The following is an 18307-nucleotide window of genomic DNA, read 5'->3' on the forward strand; positions in this document are numbered from 1 at the left end:
GCACCAGGCCGCAGTAGAATCTTGTACTCGTACGGCAGCGTGCCCATCCCGCTAAATACATCTGGGTACTGGGTTAGTATGTCGTTGATGCTGGCCTGAAGATCCGAATGGGACGGCATCGTGGTGTAGACCCTTTGAATGAGGTTCAGTTGCTTGCAGGCGTGCGCACCTAGCAGGGACGCCCTGTCTGGTTTAACAATCTCGAAGCGAAAGCTTGCTTGTGTGTGTCGGCTGGACACCTGCAGATGGCAGGGCCCCAGTGCCTTGATTGCGTTTCCATTGTAGTCCAGGAGTTTGCAGGCAGCTGGAAGGATTGTGGGGGGCTTCTTGATTCTCTTGAAGTCCACCTGCAAAATCAGGTTGGCGGAGGCACCTGTGTCCAGTTAGAACTGGATGGGGCAGTGGTTGACCTTCATCATTGCATGCCATTCGTCCTCGGAATCCACGGCCAGGATTGATTGGACTCGCGATGTGTCCGGTGTGGCGTATTCGCACTTCGTAATAATGTCCACTCGGTCAGTGTTGTCCAGGTATTCATCATCTGGATCCGTCGCACTGCCTGGATCAGAGTCATGCATTCGGTGTTGCACACTTCTGATGCGCCGCTGTTGGAATTGGGAGCGCTGGCTCCTGAGTGGTGATGCAGATCTGCACTGGGCTGCATAGTGGTTTGGTTTCCCAGTGAAAACAGCGTTTGCCTCTTGCAGGGCAGTTTTTTTTTAAATGGGCGGTGCCGCAGTTCGCACACGTCATGACGCTCAGTGCGTCGTTGCGCATGCGCAGTGCGGTTCTCGGACGTTTGCACCTGCGCAGTGCGGTTTTCGGCCGCTTCGTGTTCCCGATGGCATTGCGCGTGCATCGGGCCCCGGGAAGAGCGCGCGAAATGGCTGCTTTCGTCAATGTGGAGGCGCTGCATCCGGGAGATGGCCTGAACACTCTCCACCTTGTGGGAGGCTTGTTCTTCACTTTCTGCCGTTTTGTACTGTGAATGGCGATTTTTAGAGTGCTCATGCACAGTACACGTTTCAATCGCGACTGGCAGGGTCATGAGCTTGATTTTCAACAATTGCTCTTGCAGAGAATCAGAGTGGACTCCAAAAACGATTTGGTCTCTGATCATGGGGTCAGTGATATCACCGAAGTTGCAGGTTTGCGCTCACAGTCTAAGGTTAGTTAGATAGGAGTTGAAGGATTCGTCTTTACCTTGCATCCTCTGCTTGAAGATGTGGCGCTCGAAGATTTTGTTGGTGTCCACCTCGCAGTGGCTGTCGAATTTGTCCAGGATGGTTTGGTTCTTCGTTTTGTCCTGCTCTTCGGAAAAGTGAAAGGAGTTGAAGATCTCTATCGCATGGTCACCCGCAGTGGTGAGTAGAAGAGCTATCTTCCGAGCATCGGTCGCGCCATTGAGGACGGATGCTTCCACATATAGTTGAAATTTCTGCTTGAATGATCGCCAGTTGACACTAAGATTGCCGGTGGTCCTGAGCTGACGAGGAGCCTGAATCTTGTCCATTGTACCTGTATTCAGCAGCTGATTGTCACGGATCTTGTTGAGTTGAACTAAATAGATTGAACAGTCACCCCTGGTCTCATGTTGTTTTATGCTGCTTCGGATAACACAGGCTGCTACTTGATGCAGTCTTAACTAAAGGACTCTGAAATGAGTTCAACGTGTTTATTGAACTATTAACACAGTTCTCAAATGAGTTTGACTCTCAGCTAATCTAACTGTAGTAACTCAGTCTAACTGTACCAGCTTGCTCTAAGTCACGTGTGGAGTGTGATGCTGCTGATCAACCCTGTCTAACTCTCTAGATGTCTGTCTGTGGAAAGAGGCAAGGTGTGAGTGCCTCATTCCTTTTATAGTGTTTATGTCATGCCCCCTTGTGGTGATGCTACCTCTGAGTGTCCTGACTGCCCATTGGTTGTGTCCTATTCTGAGTGTTCATTGGTTGCATGTTTGCATATCATGACAATATACTCATAGGACTAGCTCCCTCTCGTGGCTGTCTGTATACACTTCATTAACCCTTGCATTGCCTTCATGTGTGATAATACCACAACGTGGGCTGTAAATATTCTGTCGCACTTTGCAATACTTTAACTGCCATGCACCGACAGAAAGTGAATGGATGGTTAGACACTGCATCAAGAATTTTTGATGTAGTCAGGCAAATCATTGATGTGAACATTAGTTGAGAGATGTCAATAATGAAGTTTGATTTTCATTGTTTGTAAACTCTGAAGCTTTGCATATGGTTTGTAATAATCTCTTTTCCACGTGTATTGTAGGGAAACATTCTCTGAACAGGAAGCAGTTGTGTCTTTAATCATTTTGACTTCCTTGCCAGGTGAATTTGGAGAGGTGTGCAGTGGGCACCTCAAGTTACCTGGAAAAAGGGAGATATTTGTTGCCATCAAGACCTTAAAATCTGGTTATACAGAGAGGCAGAGACGGGACTTCCTGAGTGAAGCAAGCATCATGGGACAGTTCGATCATCCAAATGTCATCCATTTAGAAGGAGTGGTCACCAAAAGCAGCCCAGTGATGATAATCACAGAGTTCATGGAGAATGGTTCACTGGACTCCTTCCTCCGGGTAAGATATTGAAGTTGTGTTTTATTTCAGGAAATCATGCGGAACTTTACATTTATTGAAACAGAATTTGAAAATAGTTGGCATGTTTATCAGTTCAGGCACTATCCATGAAGAGAACAGAATTGGCCGTACAATACAAACATACGAACAAGGAGCAGGATTGGGCCATTCAGCCCCTCAAACACGTTCTGCCATAAAATAACATTATGGCTGGTCTGATACTAACTTCAAATCTGTATTCTGCCTACCCCCGATAACATATCACCCCCCCCCCCCCCCACCCCCGCCTAACAAGAATTCATCCACCTTTGCCTTAAAAATATTCAAAGCCTCTGCTTCCACTGCCTTTTCAGGAAGAAAGTTCCAGAAACTCACAAGCTTCTGAGTGAAAACATTTCTCCTTATCCCATTTTAAATGAGTGGCCCCTTAATTTTAAACAATGACACCTAGTTCTAGATGCTCTCACAAGAGAAAATATCCTCAACACATCCACCCTGTCAATACCCCCCAAGGTCTTATATGTTTCAATCAAGTCGCCTCTTACTCTTCTAAACTCCAGTGGATACAAGCCCAGTCTGTCCAATCTTTCCTCATTAGACAAACCGCACATTCCAGGTAACCCTTCTCTGAACTGCTCCTAATGTATTTACAACCTTCCTTAAATAAGGTGACCACTACTGTACACCAAATGTGGTCTCATTAGTGCCCTGTACATCTGAAGTATGAGGTGGGATTCTCTCGTCTCCCGGCTGCGTGATTCTCGGCAACACGCCGTTCGCTAGTGACGGGATTCTCACTTCCCGCCATTTGTCAATGGGATTTCCCATTGAAGCCACCCCATGTCGCTGGGAGACCTGTGGGCAGGGGTGCGCTACCAGTGGGAAAAGATAATCCCTATGGCCGGGGAATTCCAGCCATAACCTCCCTACTTTTGTATTCAATTTCCCTCGCAATAAATGATAACATTCTATTAGCTTGCTGTTGCTGCATACTAGACTTTTATGATTCATGCACTAGGACATCCAGATCCCTCTGTACCTCAGAGCTTTGCAATCTCTCACCATTTTGATAATATGCTTCTTTTTTAATTCTTCCTGCCAAAATGAACAATTTCACATTCTTCCACAGTATGCCCCATTTGCCACTCACTTAGCCTATCTGCATCATTTTGTACCCTCCTTATGTCCTCTTCACAATTTACTTTCCTGCCTATTTTTGTGACAAATGGGACAATCAACCCTTCAATCCCTTCACCCAAGTTGCTTACATAAATTGTAAACATTTGAAGTCTGTGGCAAACTACTCGATATATTTTTCCAACATGAAAAATACCCATTTATGCCGACTCTGTTTGCTGTTAGCCAGCCAATCTTCCATCTATGCCAAAATGTTACGCCTATAACATGGGCTTTTATTTTCTGCAATCACCTTTGATGTGGCACTCTATAAAGTGCCTTTTAGAAATCTAAGTACAGTACATCCACGTGTTCTCCTTTATCCACAACACAGATTACTTCAAAATACTCCAATAAGTTGGTTAAACATGACTTCCCTTCCACAAAACAATGTTGACTCTGCCCGATTACTTTGAACTTATCCAAGTGCCCTGCTATACGTTATTTCATAATGGCCTCTAACATTTTCCCTGTCTGCCACAGACTTAAGTTTCCCACTTTCTGTCTCCCTCCCTTTTTGAATAATGGACTTACATTTGCTGATGTCCAACATACTAATAATAATAATAGCTTATTGTCACAAGTAGGCTTCAATGAAGTTACTGTGAAAAGCCCCTAGTCGCCATATTCCGGCGCCTGTTCGGGAAGGCCGGTACAGGAACTAAACCGTGCTGCTGGCCTTGTTCTGCATTAAAAGCCAGCTGTTTAGCCCACTGTGCTAAACCAGCCCCTTGGGAACTTCCCCAAATCTAGGAGCTTTTGGAAAATTAAAACCAATACATCACCTATCTCACTTGACACCTCAAGATCCTGGAATGAAGTCCATCAGGACCCGACGCTGGTCAGCCCGCAGATCCAACAATTTACTCAGCACCCTCTGGTGCCAGTAGTTTTCCTGAGTTTCTCCCTCCTTTGCATTTCCTGGATAAGGCCTTAATTCCACTTCCCTACCTGTCCCTCCATCACCCCTGACTCCCTTGGACTCAGATCTGTGATTCCTCTTTACCGGTCCATCAAACATTGTAGGAGATACAACAGATATGGATTTGAAAGCTGTTATAAAGCTGCTCGTCCAATCACAAGCTTGTTTCCCCTGCATTTGCTGCTGAGAGGTTGGGCTTGTCAGCAAATGCAGTAAGAACCCAGTCTGTGATTGGATAAGTAGCAGGCATTGGGAAGGTAATTGTTGAATTTTAGTTTCCAGCTTGCAGAGCCAGGAGCCAATGCCAGGGGTGGAGAATTGTCCAGATCAGGACCCAGAGTAACAGCAGGGATGGCACATGGATCTGGAGTGGGAGCAGTATTTAGAGCCAGAACGGGTCCAGGAGCAGGGACCGGAATGGGTGCTGGAGCCAGGTCCAGAATGGGACTGGGCCTGGAATGGAAGGGAGGCCCTGGATTGGGGGCCAGAGTGGAAATGGGGCCTGGAGCAGAAACATGGCAGGAAGCAGGGCCCAGAGTGAACCTGAGCAATGAGGGAACGGGTTTGCAAGTGGGAACAGGGCTGGAGGAGGGTCCAAATTGGGTAGAGGAATGGGGAGTTGGCTCAGAACCGGAGCAGGGCCCAGAGCAAGAGGAAGTGCAGGAAGCAAAGCCTGGACTGGAAGCGGAGGCTGTAGTGAGGGTGGAGCCTGGAGCAGAGGTGTGGCCGGAGGCCAGAAGCAGGGCGTAGAGTAGGAATGAGGCCCAGTGTAGATTTGGGGCCAGATACAAGTGAGCCGGATAACAGGAGCAATGCCCAGATTGGGACGTGGAATGGGGCGTAGTGCGGGAGCAGGGCCTGGAGTGGATGCCCTGGTTAACGGAGCAAAGTAAACTGCGGGAGCAGGAGCCCACCAGAGTGTGTAAGTGTAAAATAAAAACAGAAAATGCTGGATAAACTCAGCAGGTCTGGCAGCGTCTGTGGGGAGAAACAAAGTTTACGTTTCAGATCTAAATGAACTAAAGAACTACAGAACTAAAGCAAGACAGAAATGTACAGAATGATATAGTTGGAAAGGGGATGGAGGAGCTGGGGCAATCTAAAAAAACAGGGATAGGTCACGTCAAAGGAGATGTGAACAAATTTGTATTGGTCTTGAGACAAAGAGGAGGGTTAATGGTGCCATTAAAGGTTGGAGAGTGCGAATGGTGGAAACAGGTGAGATAGCCAACTGTATCCATGACAACAAAAGAACAGTTGGGACAGGTGGCCATGCTGGGGGAACACGTGTTGGGGCAGACCAGGCAGGTGAAGAACAATTGAAAAATGGTGATAAACTACAACAAAAGGTGTATGTGTGTGTGTGGGGGGGGGGGGGGGGGGGGGTGAGAGAGAGAGTGTGTATGCATGTGAGAAAGTGTTTGTGTGAGTATTTGTTCTGTGACTATCACAGAAGCGTATCACATTAGTGTGGGCAAGAGAGACCATGTCACTCCAGAACCGTTTATCAAAGTTGATAACAGTGAGACTGAAGGTTCAACTGTGGTTGGCAGCCAAAGCGAGGTTCACAGCACTGCGGGGGTCTCAGCTGCACAAGTGGGAAGAGTGGAAGAGAAATAGTGTTCTCACAGTGAGTGCTGCGTTAGAGTACTCATTGTGAGTGCTGTATCAGTGACCTCTGTGTGACTGCTGGGTCAGAGTGCTCTCTGTGTGAGTGGTGTATCAGAGTGCTCTCTGTGTGAGTGCTGTATCAGTGACCTCTGTGTGACTGCTGGGTCAGAGTGCTCTCTGTGTGAGTGCTGTGTTAGAGTGCTCTCTGTGTGAGTGGTGTATCAGAGTGCTCTCTGTGTGAGTGCTGTATCAGTGACCTCTGTGTGACTGCTGGGTCAGAGTGCTCTCTGTGTGACTGCTGGGTCAGAGTGCTCTCTGTGTGAGTGGTGTATCAGAGTGCTCTCTGGGTGAGTGGTGTATCAGAGTGCTCTCTGTGTGAGTGCTGTATCAGAGTGCTCTCTGAGTGACTGCTGGGTCAGAGTGCTCTCTGTGTGAGTTCTGTATCAAAGTGCTCTCTGTGTGAGTGCTGTATCAGAGTGCTCTCTGTGTGACTGCTGGGTCAGAGATCTCTGTGTGAGTGCTGTATCAGAGTGCTCTCTGTGTGAGTGCTGTATCAGAGTGCTCTCTGAGTGACTGCTGGGTCAGAGTGCTCTCTGTGTGAGTGCTGTATCAGAGTGCTCTCTGTGTGAGTGCAGTATCAGAGTGCAATTTGTGTGAGTGCTGTGTTAGAGTGCTCTCTGTGTGAGTGGTGTATCAGAGTGCTCTCTGTGTGAGTGCTGTATCAGAATGCTCTCTGTGTGAGTGCTGTGTTAGAGTGCTCTCTGTGTGAGTGCTGGGTCAGAGTGCTCTCTGTGTGAGTGCTGTATCAGAGTGCTCTCTGTGTGAGTGCTGTATCAAAGTGCAATTTGTGTGAGTGCTGTGTTAGAGTGCTCTCTGTGTTAGAGCTGTATCAGAGTGCTCTTTGTGTGTGTGCTGTATCAGAGTGCTCTTTGTGTGTGTGCTGTGTTAGAGTGCACTCTGTGTGAGTGCTGTATCAGAGTGCTCTTTGTGTGTGTGCTGTATCAGAGTGCTCTCTGTGTGAGTGCTGTATCAGAATGCTCTCTGTGTGAGTGATGTGTTAGAGTGCTCTCTGTGTGAGTGCTGTATCAGAGTGCACTCTGTGTGAGTGCTGTGTTAGAGTGCTCTCTGTGTGAGTGCTGTATCAGAATGCTCTCTGTGTGAGTGCTGTATCAGAGTGTTCTCTGTGTTAGTGCTGTATCAGAGTGCTCTTTGTGTGTGGGCTGTGTTAGAGTGCACTCTGGGTGAGTGCTGTATCAGAGTGCTCTCCGTGAGTGCTGTACCAGAGTGCTCTCTGTGTGAGTGCTGAATCAGAGTGCTGTCTGTGTGACTGCTGTATTAGAGTGTTATCTGTGTGAGTGCAGTATCAGAGTGCTCTCTGTGTGAGTGCTGAATCAGAGTGCTCTCTGTGTGACTGCTGTATCAGAGTGCTCTCTGTGAGTGCTGAATCAGAGTGCTCTCTGTGTGAGTGCTGTATCAGAGTGTTCTCTGTGTGACTGCTGTATTAGAGTACACACTGAGTGCTGTATTAGAGTGCTCTCTGTGTGAGTGCTGTATCACAGTGCTCTCTGTGTGAGTGCTGAATCAGAGTGCTCTCTGTGTGACTGCTGTATTAGAGTACACACTGTGAGTGCTGTATTAGAGTGCTCTCTGTGTGAGTGCTGTATTAGAGTACACACTGTGAGTGCTGTATCAGAGTGCTCTCTGTGTGACTGCTGTATCGGAGTGCTCTCTGTGTGACTGCTGAATCAGAGTGCTCTCTGTGTGAGTGCTGTGTTAGGGTGCGCTCTGTGTGAGTGCTGTATCAGAGTGCTCTCTGTGTGACTGCTGTATTAGAGTGTTCTCTGTGTTAGCGCTGTATTAGAGTGCTCTTTGTGTGTGTGCTGTGTTAGAGTGCTCTCTGTGTGAGTGGTGTATTAGAGTGCACTCTGTGTGAGTGCTGTATCAGAGTGCTCTCTGTGAGTGCTGTACCAGAGTGCTCTCTGTGTGAGTGCTGAATCAGAGTGCTGTCTGTGTGACTGCTGTATTAGAGTGTTCTCTGTGTGAGTGCAGTATCAGAGTGCTCTCTGTGTGAGTGCTGAATCAGAGTGTTCTCTGTGTGAGTGCTGAATCAGAGTGCTGTCTGTGTGACTGCTGTATTAGAGTGTTCTCTGTGTGAGTGCAGTATCAGAGTGCTCTCTGTGTGAGTGCTGAATCAGAGTGCTCTCTGTGTGACTGCTGTATCAGAGTGCTCTCTGTGAGTGCTGAATCAGAGTGCTCTCTGTGTGAGTGCTGTATCAGAGTGTTCTCTGTGTGAGTGCTGTATCAGAGTGCTCTCTGTGTGACTGCTGTATTCGAGTGTTTTCTGTGTTAGTGCTATATTAGAGTGCTCTTTGTGTGTGTGCGGTGTTAGAGTGCACTCTGTGTGAGTGCTGTATCAGAGTGCTCTCTGTGAGTGCTGTACCAGAGTGCTCTCTGTGTGAGTGCTGAATCAGAGTGCTGTCTGTGTGACTGCTGTATTAGAGTGTTCTCTGTGTGAGTGCAGTATCAGAGTGCTCTCTGTGAGAGTGCTGAATCAGAGTGCTCTCTGTGTGACTGCTGTATCAGAGTGTTCTCTGTGAGTGCTGAATCAGAGTGCTCTCTGTGTGAGTGCTATATCAGAGTGTTCTCTGTGTGACTGCTGTATTAGAGTACACACTGTGAGTGCTGTATTAGAGTGCTCGCTGTGTGAGTGCTGTATCAGAGTGCTCTCTGTGTGAGTGCTGAATCAAAGTGCTCTCTGTGTGACTGCTGTATTAGAGTACACACTGTGATTTTTGTATTAGAGTGCTCTCTGTGTGAGTGCTGGATTAGAGTACACACTGTGATTGCTGTATCAGAGTGCTGTCTGTGTGACTGCTGTATTAGAGTGTTCTCTGTGTGAGTGCAGTATCAGAGTGCTCTCTGTGTGAGTGCTGAATCAGAGTGCTCTCTGTATGACTGCTGTATCAGAGTGCTCTCTGTGAGTGCTGAATTAGAGCGCTCTCTGTGTGAGTGCTGTATCAGAGTGTTCTCTGTGTGACTGCTGTATTAGAGTACACACTGTGAGTGCTGTATTAGAGTACACACTGTGAGTGCTGTATCAGAGTGCTCTCTGTGTGACTGCTGAATCAGAGTGCTCTCTGTGTGAGTGCTGTGTTAGAGTGCTCTCTGTGTGAGTGCTGTATCAGAGTGCTCTCTGTGTGAGCGCTGTGTTAAGGTGCGCTCTGTGTGAGTGCTGTATCAGAGTGCTCTCTGTGTGACTGCTGTATTAGAGTGGTCTGTGATAGTGCTGTAGTAGAGTGCTCTTTGTGTGTGTGCTGTGTTAGAGTGCACTCTGTGTGAGTGCTGTATCAGAGTGCTCTCTGTGAGTGCTGTACCAGAGTGCTCTCTGTGTGAGTGCTGAATCAGAGTGCTGTCTGTGTGACTGCTGTATTAGAGTGTTCTCTGTGTGAGTGCAGTATCAGAGTGCTCTCTGTGAGAGTGCTGAATCAGAGTGCTCTCTGTGTGACTGCTGTATCAGAGTGTTCTCTGTGAGTGCTGAATCAGAGTGCTCTCTGTGTGAGTGCTATATCAGAGTGTTCTCTGTGTGACTGCTGTATTAGAGTACACACAGTGAGTGCTGTATTAGAGTGCTCTCTGTGTGAGTGCTGTATCAGAGTGCTCTCTGTGTGAGTGCTGAATCAGAGTGCACTCTGTGTGACTGCTGTATTAGAGTACACACTGTGAGTTTTGTATTAGAGTGCTCTCTGTGTGAGTGCTGGATTAGAGTACACACTGTGAGTGCTGTATCAGAGTGCTCTCTGTGTGACTGCTGTATTAGAGTACACACTGTGAGTGCTGTGTTAGGGTGCGCTCTGTGTGAGTGCTGTATCAGAGTGCTCTCTGTGTGACTGCTGTATTAGAGTACACACTGTGAGTGCTGTATTAGAGTAAACACTGTGAGTGCTATATCAGAGTTCTCTGTGTGAGTGCAATTTTAGAGTACTCTCTCTGTGTCAGTGCTGTATTAGAGTGCTCTCTGTGAGACTGCTGTATCAGAGTGCTCTCTGTGTGACTGCTGAATCAGAGTGCTCTCTGTGTGAGTGCTGTGTTAGAGTGCGTTCTGTGTGAGTGCTGAATCAGAGTGCTCTCTGTGTGAGTGCTGTATCAGAGTGCTCTCTGTGTGAGTCCTGTATCAGAGTGCTCTGTGTGTGTGTGCTGTATCAGAGTGCTCTCTGTGTGACTGCTGAATCAGAGTGCTCTCTGTGTGAATGCTGTATCAGAGTGCTCTCTGTGTGAGTGCTGAATCAGAGTGCTCTCTGTGTGACTGCTGTATTAGAGTACACACTGTGAGTGCTGTATTAGAGTGCTCTCTTTGTGAGTGCTGTATCAGAGTACACACTGTGAGTGCTGTATCAGAGTGCTCTCTGTGTGAGTGCTGAATTAGAGTACACACTGTGAGTGCTGTATCAGAGTGCTCGCTGTGTGACTGCTGAATCAGAGTGCTCTCTGTGTGAGTTCTGTGTTAGAGTGCGCTCTGTGTGAGTGCTGAATCAGAGTGCTCTCTGTATGAGTGCTGTGTTAGAGTGCTCTCTGTGTGAGTGCTGTATCAGAGTGCTCTCTGTGTGAGTGCTGTGTTAGGGTGCGCTCTGTGTGAGTGCTGTATCAGAGTGCTCTCTGTGTGACTGCTGTATTAGAGTACACACTGTGAGTGCTGTATTAGAGTAAACACTGTGAGTGCTATATCAGAGTTCTCTGTGTGAGTGCAATTTTAGAGTACTCTCTCTGTGTCAGTGCTGTATTAGAGTGCTCTCTGTGAGACTGCTGTATCAGAGTGCTCTCTGTGTGACTGCTGAATCAGAGTGCTCTCTGTGTGAGTGCTGTGTTAGAGTGCGTTCTGTGTGAGTGCTGAATCAGAGTGCTCTCTGTGTGAGTGCTGTATCAGAGTGCTCTCTGTGTGAGTCCTGTATCAGAGTGCTCTGTGTGTGTGTGCTGTATCAGAGTGCTCTCTGTGTGACTGCTGAATCAGAGTGCTCTCTGTGTGAATGCTGTATCAGAGTGCTCTCTGTGCGATTGCTGTATTAGAGTACACACTGTGAGTGCTGTATTAGTGTACCCACTGTGAGTGCTGTATCAGATTTCTCTGTGTGAGTGCAGTTTTCGAGTACTCTCTCTGTGAATGCTGTGTTTGAGTACACACTGTGAGTGCTGTAACAGTGCTCTCTGTGTGAGTGCTATATTAAAGTGTGCTGTGTCTGAGCGCTGTGTCAGTGTTCTCTGTGACAGTGCTGTATTAGAGTGTTCTCTGTGTGACTGCTGTATTAGAGTACACACTGTGAGTGCTGTATTAGAGTGCTCTCTGTGTGAGTGCTGTATGAGAGTGCTCTCTGTGTGAGTGCTGAATCAGAGTGCTCTCTGTGTGACTGCTGTATTAGAGTACACACTGTGAGTTTTGTATGAGAGTGCTCTCTGTGTGAGTGCTGAATCAGAGTGCTGTCTGTGTGACTGCTGTATTAGAGTGTTCTCTGTGTGAGTGCAGTATCAGAGTGCTCTCTGTGAGAGTGCTGAATCAGAGTGCTCTCTGTGTGACTGCTGTATCCTGGTGTTCTCTGTGAGTGCTGAATCAGAGTGCTCTCTGTGTGAGTGCTATATCAGAGTGTTCTCTGTGTGACTGCTGTATTAGAGTACACACTGTGAGTGCTGTATTAGAGTGCTCCCTGTGTGAGTGCTGTATCAGAGTTCTCTCTGTGTGAGTGCTGAATCAGAGTGCTCTCTGTGTGACTGCTGTATTAGAGTACACACTGTGAGTTTTGTATTAGAGTGCTCTCTGTGTGAGTGCTGAATTAGAGTACACACTGTGAGTGCTGTATCAGAGTGCTCTCTGTGTGACTGCTGAATCAGAGTGCTCTCTGTGTGAGTTCTGTGTTAGAGTGCGCTCTGTGTGAGTGCTGAATCAGAGTGCTCTCTGTATGAGTGCTGTGTTAGAGTGCTCTCTGTGTGAGTGCTGTATCAGAGTGCTCTCTGTGTGAGTGCTGTGTTAGGGTGCGCTCTGTGTGAGTGCTGTATCAGAGTGCTCTCTGTGTGACTGCTGTATTAGAGTACACACTGTGAGTGCTGTATTAGAGTAAACACTGTGAGTGCTATATCAGAGTCCTCTGTGTGAGTGCAATTTTAGAGTACTCTCTCTGTGTCAGTGCTGTATTAGAGTGCTCTCTGTGAGACTGCTGTATCAGAGTGCTCTCTGTGTGACTGCTGAATCAGAGTGCTCTCTGTGTGAGTGCTGTGTTAGAGTGCGTTCTGTGTGAGTGCTGAATCAGAGTGCTCTCTGTGTGAGTGCTGTATCAGAGTGCTCTCTGTGTGAGTCCTGTATCAGAGTGCTCTGTGTGTGTGTGCTGTATCAGAGTGCTCTCTGTGTGACTGCTGAATCAGAGTGCTCTCTGTGTGAATGCTGTATCAGAGTGCTCTCTGTGTGAGTGCTGAATCAGAGTGCTCTCTGTGTGACTGCTGTATTAGAGTACACACTGTGAGTGCTGTATTAGAGTGCTCTCTTTGTGAGTGCTGTATCAGAGTACACACTGTGAGTGCTGTAGCAGAGTGCTCTCTGTGTGAGTGCTGAATTAGAGTACACACTGTGAGTGCTGTATCAGAGTGCTCGCTGTGTGACTGCTGAATCAGAGTGCTCTCTGTGTGAGTTCTGTGTTAGAGTGCGCTCTGTGTGAGTGCTGAATCAGAGTGCTCTCTGTATGAGTGCTGTGTTAGAGTGCTCTCTGTGTGAGTGCTGTATCAGAGTGCTCTCTGTGTGAGTGCTGTGTTAGGGTGCGCTCTGTGTGAGTGCTGTATCAGAGTGCTCTCTGTGTGACTGCTGTATTAGAGTACACACTGTGAGTGCTGTATTAGAGTAAACACTGTGAGTGCTATATCAGAGTTCTCTGTGTGAGTGCAATTTTAGAGTACTCTCTCTGTGTCAGTGCTGTATTAGAGTGCTCTCTGTGAGACTGCTGTATCAGAGTGCTCTCTGTGTGACTGCTGAATCAGAGTGCTCTCTGTGTGAGTGCTGTGTTAGAGTGCGTTCTGTGTGAGTGCTGAATCAGAGTGCTCTCTGTGTGAGTGCTGTATCAGAGTGCTCTCTGTGTGAGTCCTGTATCAGAGTGCTCTGTGTGTGTGTGCTGTATCAGAGTGCTCTCTGTGTGACTGCTGAATCAGAGTGCTCTCTGTGTGAATGCTGTATCAGAGTGCTCTCTGTGCGATTGCTGTATTAGAGTACACACTGTGAGTGCTGTATTAGTGTACCCACTGTGAGTGCTGTATCAGATTTCTCTGTGTGAGTGCAGTTTTCGGGTACTCTCTCTGTGAATGCTGTGTTTGAGTACACACTGTGAGTGCTGTAACAGTGCTCTCTGTGTGAGTGCTATATTAAAGTGTGCTGTGTCTGAGCGCTGTGTCAGTGTTCTCTGTGACAGTGCTGTATTAGAGTGTTCTCTGTGTGACTGCTGTATTAGAGTACACACTGTGAGTGCTGTATTAGAGTGCTCTCTGTGTGAGTGCTGTATCAGAGTGCTCTCTGTGTGAGTGCTGAATCAGAGTGCTCTCTGTGTGACTGCTGTATTAGAGTACACACTGTGAGTTTTGTATGAGAGTGCTCTCTGTGTGAGTGCTGGATTAGAGTACACACTGTGAGTGCTGTATCAGAGTGCTCTCTGTGTGACTGCTGAATCAGAGTGCTCTCTGTGTGAGTTCTGTGTTAGAGTGCGCTCTGTGTGAGTGCTGAATCAGAGTGCTCTCTGTGTGAGTGCTGTGTTAGAGTGCTCTCTGTGTGAGTGCTGTATCAGAGTGCTCTCTGTGTGAGTGCTGTGTTAGGGTGCGCTCTGTGTGAGTGCTGTATCAGAGTGCTCTCTGTGTGACTGCTGTATTAGAGTACACACTGTGAGTGCTGTATTAGAGTAAACACTGTGAGTGCTATATCAGAGTTCTCTGTGTGAGTGCAATTTTAGAGTACTCTCTCTGTGTCAGTGCTGTATTAGAGTGCTCTCTGTGAGAGTGCTGTATCAGAGTGCTCTCTGTGTGACTGCTGAATCAGAGTGCTCTCTGTGTGAGTGCTGTGTTAGAGTGCGTTCTGTGTGAGTGCTGAATCAGAGTGCTCTCTGTGTGAGTGCTGTATCAGAGTGCTCTCTGTGTGAGTCCTGTATCAGAGTGCTCTGTGTGTGTGTGCTGTATCAGAGTGCTCTCTGTGTGACTGCTGAATCAGAGTGCTCTCTGTGTGAATGCTGTATCAGAGTGCTCTCTGTGTGAGTGCTGAATCAGAGTGCTCTCTGTGTGACTGCTGTATTAGAGTACACACTGTGAGTGCTGTATTAGAGTGCTCTCTTTGTGAGTGCTGTATCAGAGTACACACTGTGAGTGCTGTATCAGAGTGCTCTCTGTGTGAGTGCTGTATCAGAATGCTCTCTGTATGAGTGGTGTATCAGAGTTCGCAGTGTGACTGCTGTATCAGAGTGCTCTCTGTGCGATTGCTGTATTAGAGTACACACTGTGAGTGCTGTATTAGTGTACCCACTGTGAGTGCTGTATCAGATTTCTCTGTGTGAGTGCAGTTTTCGAGTACTCTCTCTGTGAATGCTGTGTTTGAGTACACACTGTGAGTGCTGTAACAGTGCTCTCTGTGTGAGTGCTATATTAAAGTGTGCTGTGTCTGAGCGCTGTGTCAGTGTTCTCTGTGACAGTGCTGTATTAGAGTGCTCTCTGTGTGAGTGCTGTAACAGAGTGCTCTCTGTGTGAGTGGTGTATCAGAGTGCTCTCTGTGAGTGCTGTATTAGAGTGCTCTCTGTGTGAGTGCTGTATCAGAGTGCTCTCTGTGTGAGTGCTGTATTAGAGTGCTCTCTGTGTGAGTGCTGATTCAGAGTGCTCTCTGTGTGAATGCTGTATTAGTGTGCTCTCTGTGTGAGTGGTGTATCAGAGTGCTCTCTGTGTGAGTGCTGTATCTGAGGGCTCTCTGTGTGAGTGCAGTATCAGAGTGCTCTCAGTGTGAGTGGTGTATCAGAGTGCTCTCTGTGTGAGTGGTGTATCAGAATGCTCTCTGTGTGAGTGCAGTATCAGAGTGCTCTCAGTGTGAGTGGTGTATCCAAGTGCTCTCAGTGTGAGTGCTGTATCTGAGGGCTCTCTGTGTGAGTGCAGTATCTGAGTGCTCTCAGTGTGAGTGCTGTATCAGAGTGCTCTCTGTTTCAGTGCTGTATCAGAGTGCTCTCTGTGTGAGTGCAGTATCAGCGTGCTCTCAGTGTGAGTGGTGTATCAGAGTGCTCTCAGTGTGAGTGGTGTATCAGAGTGCTCTCTGTGTGAGTGCTGTCTCAGAGTGCTCTCTGTGCGAGTGCTGTATTAGAGTACTCTCTGTGTGTGGTGATACACCACTGTACTTCCCTAGCATTGTACATAGTTATATAATAGTTGTGTGTAACGTGGCCCTGTAATCCTGTGTATGGTACTGTGTATTGTACTGTAGCTCTGTAGAGGTTCGGTCACCTGTATGTAACCTGACCTGGCCACGGAGAGCTCCGCCTTGGCCACTCCCCTGGGAGTTAAGTATAAGACCCAGCTTCTGAGACCTGACCCATTTTGTCTGGGGTCATCTGAGTCGGGCAAGCTTCCTATGTAGTGTATTAAAGCCTTAGTTAAAGTCTCACATGTCTTTGTGGTTCTTGACGCTTAGTGCATCAATTTAATACACTACAGTTATAATGGAGGCTGCTCTGAAACCCGACAAGCTCTCGCTCGACCCCCACGCTCCACGCGCGGATCACCTTTTCAACTGCTGGCTCCGGTGTTTCGAGGCCTACCTGGAAGCATCCTCCGCCTTCGCCAAAACGGACTCTGACCGACTCAACCTCCTGTGCTCACGGCTCGACTACGGGCTTTTCGACCTCATCACGGGAACAACGACCTACGCCGATGCCATCGTGAAGCTCAAAAGCCGGTATGCACGAACTGTTAATTCTATTTACGCCCGCCACCGCCTCGCCTCCCGGCACCAGCAGCCGGATGAACCCCTATCCGTGTTCGTTCGGGACCTCCGTGCCCTCGCGCTCACCTGCAACGCGCCAGCAGTCTCCGCTGAGCAGAACACTGAGGCCCTGGCGCTTGATGCCTTTGTAGCCGGCATCGCTTCCGTCCCAATTCGCCAACTCCTACTGGCACAAACTACCCTGACTCTGGAGACGGCAGTCACTATGGCAGAGGCCCAACAGGCAGCCTATGACAATAATGCGCCCTACATGCCTGCCCAAACTTCCTATGCGCCTGCCCACGTTCCCTACGTGGCCGCTATCTCCCTGCCGCCCGCCCAGCAACAACCCCTGCAAGTCACGGCCCACCCAGCCACACCAGCAGTAAAAATAATGCCTGGGCCCCCGTGTTACTTTTGTGGCCAGGCAAAACACCCCAGGAAACGCTGCCCTGCTAGAGATGCTACCTGTTCAGCCTGTGGCAAGGAAGGCCATTTTGCAAACGTCTGCCGCTCCACCGCTGCCTCGGGGTCCAACACCGCGGCCTGCTACTCCTGGGTGCCGCCATCCTCCGTTCCCGGCTCGCTATTCGACACGTGCGACGCCTGGGCGCCGCCATCTTTGATTATCCCCGGCCCGGCTTCCTTCACTTCCGGTCCGCCGCACGTCACTTCCGGTCCGCCGCCGATCGTCGCTTCCGGGTCCGCCCCGCCGCCGATTGTTACTTTCGGACCTGCGCACTCGACCGAAATGCTGCAAACAACTGAGATGCAGCCAACGACAGCAACCTGGCCTCCAATAGCAGCCTACGACGACTGGGCGCCACCACCTTCTTCCGCAGGCCGCTCCCTGGATCCGGCACCCTTCTCCAACAGCTCCACCATCGCATCCATCGTCCTCGACCAGGACCGACCGCATCAGCTCGCCAGATCCACCATGGAGGTTCAGGTAAATTGTTTCACTGTTACCTGCCTCTTCGACAGCGGCAGCACGGAGAGCTTCCTCCACCCGGACACCGTGCACTGCTGCTCCCTCAAGGTACTACCCACGCGCAGGCATATTTCCATGGCCTCCAACTCCCAGTCGGCCGAGGTTTCGGGCTACTGCGTCGTCACCCTCTCAGTGAACGACGCGGTGTTCCAGGATTACAAATTCATGGTCCTCCCTCACCTCTGCGCCGCCGCGATCCTCGGCCTGGACTTCCAATGCCACCTGCGCAGCCTCACCTTGCATTTTAACAGCCCCTTCCCCCCCTCACGGTCTTCAACCCCCAGTTCTTCCCTGATCTCCCCCCCCCTCCCCGGGTCCCACCTGTAGTCTCTCCACGCTCAGCATCCCCCCCCCCCTTCACTGTTTGCTAATCTCACCCCCGACTCCAAGCCCGTGGCTACTAAAAGTCGGCGTTACAGTTTCGGGGACCGCCAATTCATTCGAGCGGAGATTAAGCGCCTTCTCTCGGAAAAGATCATTGCTCCCAGCACCAGCCCCTGGCGAGCCCAAGTGGTGGTAGTCAAGTCTAGCGAGAAACACCACATGGTCATTGACTACAGTCAGACCATCAACCGGTACACGCTGCTTGATGCGTATCCCCTCCCCCGCATATCTGACATGGTCAACCGGATTGCACAGTACCGGGTGTTCTCCACCATAGACTTGAAATCCGCCTACCACCAGCTCCCTATCCGCCCGGAGGACCGTAACCTCACGGCCTTCGAGGCGGACGGCCGCCTCTACCACTTTCTTAGGGTACCCTTTGGCGTCACCAATGGAGTCTCGGTCTTCCAACGGGAGATGGACCGAATGGTGGACCAGAACAGACTGTGGGCTACCTTCACGTATCTGGACAACGTCACCATCTGCGGCCACAACCAGCAGGACCATGACATCAACCTCACTAACTCCTCCAAACTGCCAAACGCCTCAATCTGACATACAACGAGGCAAAATGTGTTTTCGGCACCACCCGCCTCGCCATACTCGGCTACGTGGTGGAGAACGGTGTCCTCGGTCCCGATCCCGACCATCTGTGCC

At 49.1% G+C, this 18307-nt stretch overlaps 1 protein-coding gene across 2 annotated transcripts in view; it reads left to right on the plus strand.

The window, feature by feature from the left end:
- Positions 1–18307, plus strand: part of LOC140392858 (ephrin type-B receptor 2) — a 1067684-nt gene that overhangs the window by 911087 nt on the left and 138290 nt on the right. For both annotated transcript variants that reach the window (XM_072478598.1, XM_072478599.1), the window contains exon 11: positions 2352–2599. In XM_072478598.1, the coding sequence (XP_072334699.1) occupies positions 2352–2599 (248 nt within the window). The remainder of the gene's footprint in view (positions 1–2351; positions 2600–18307) is intronic.

Source organism: Scyliorhinus torazame, chromosome 16 (assembly GCF_047496885.1).
Source record: "Scyliorhinus torazame isolate Kashiwa2021f chromosome 16, sScyTor2.1, whole genome shotgun sequence".
NCBI lineage: Eukaryota > Metazoa > Chordata > Chondrichthyes > Carcharhiniformes > Scyliorhinidae > Scyliorhinus > Scyliorhinus torazame.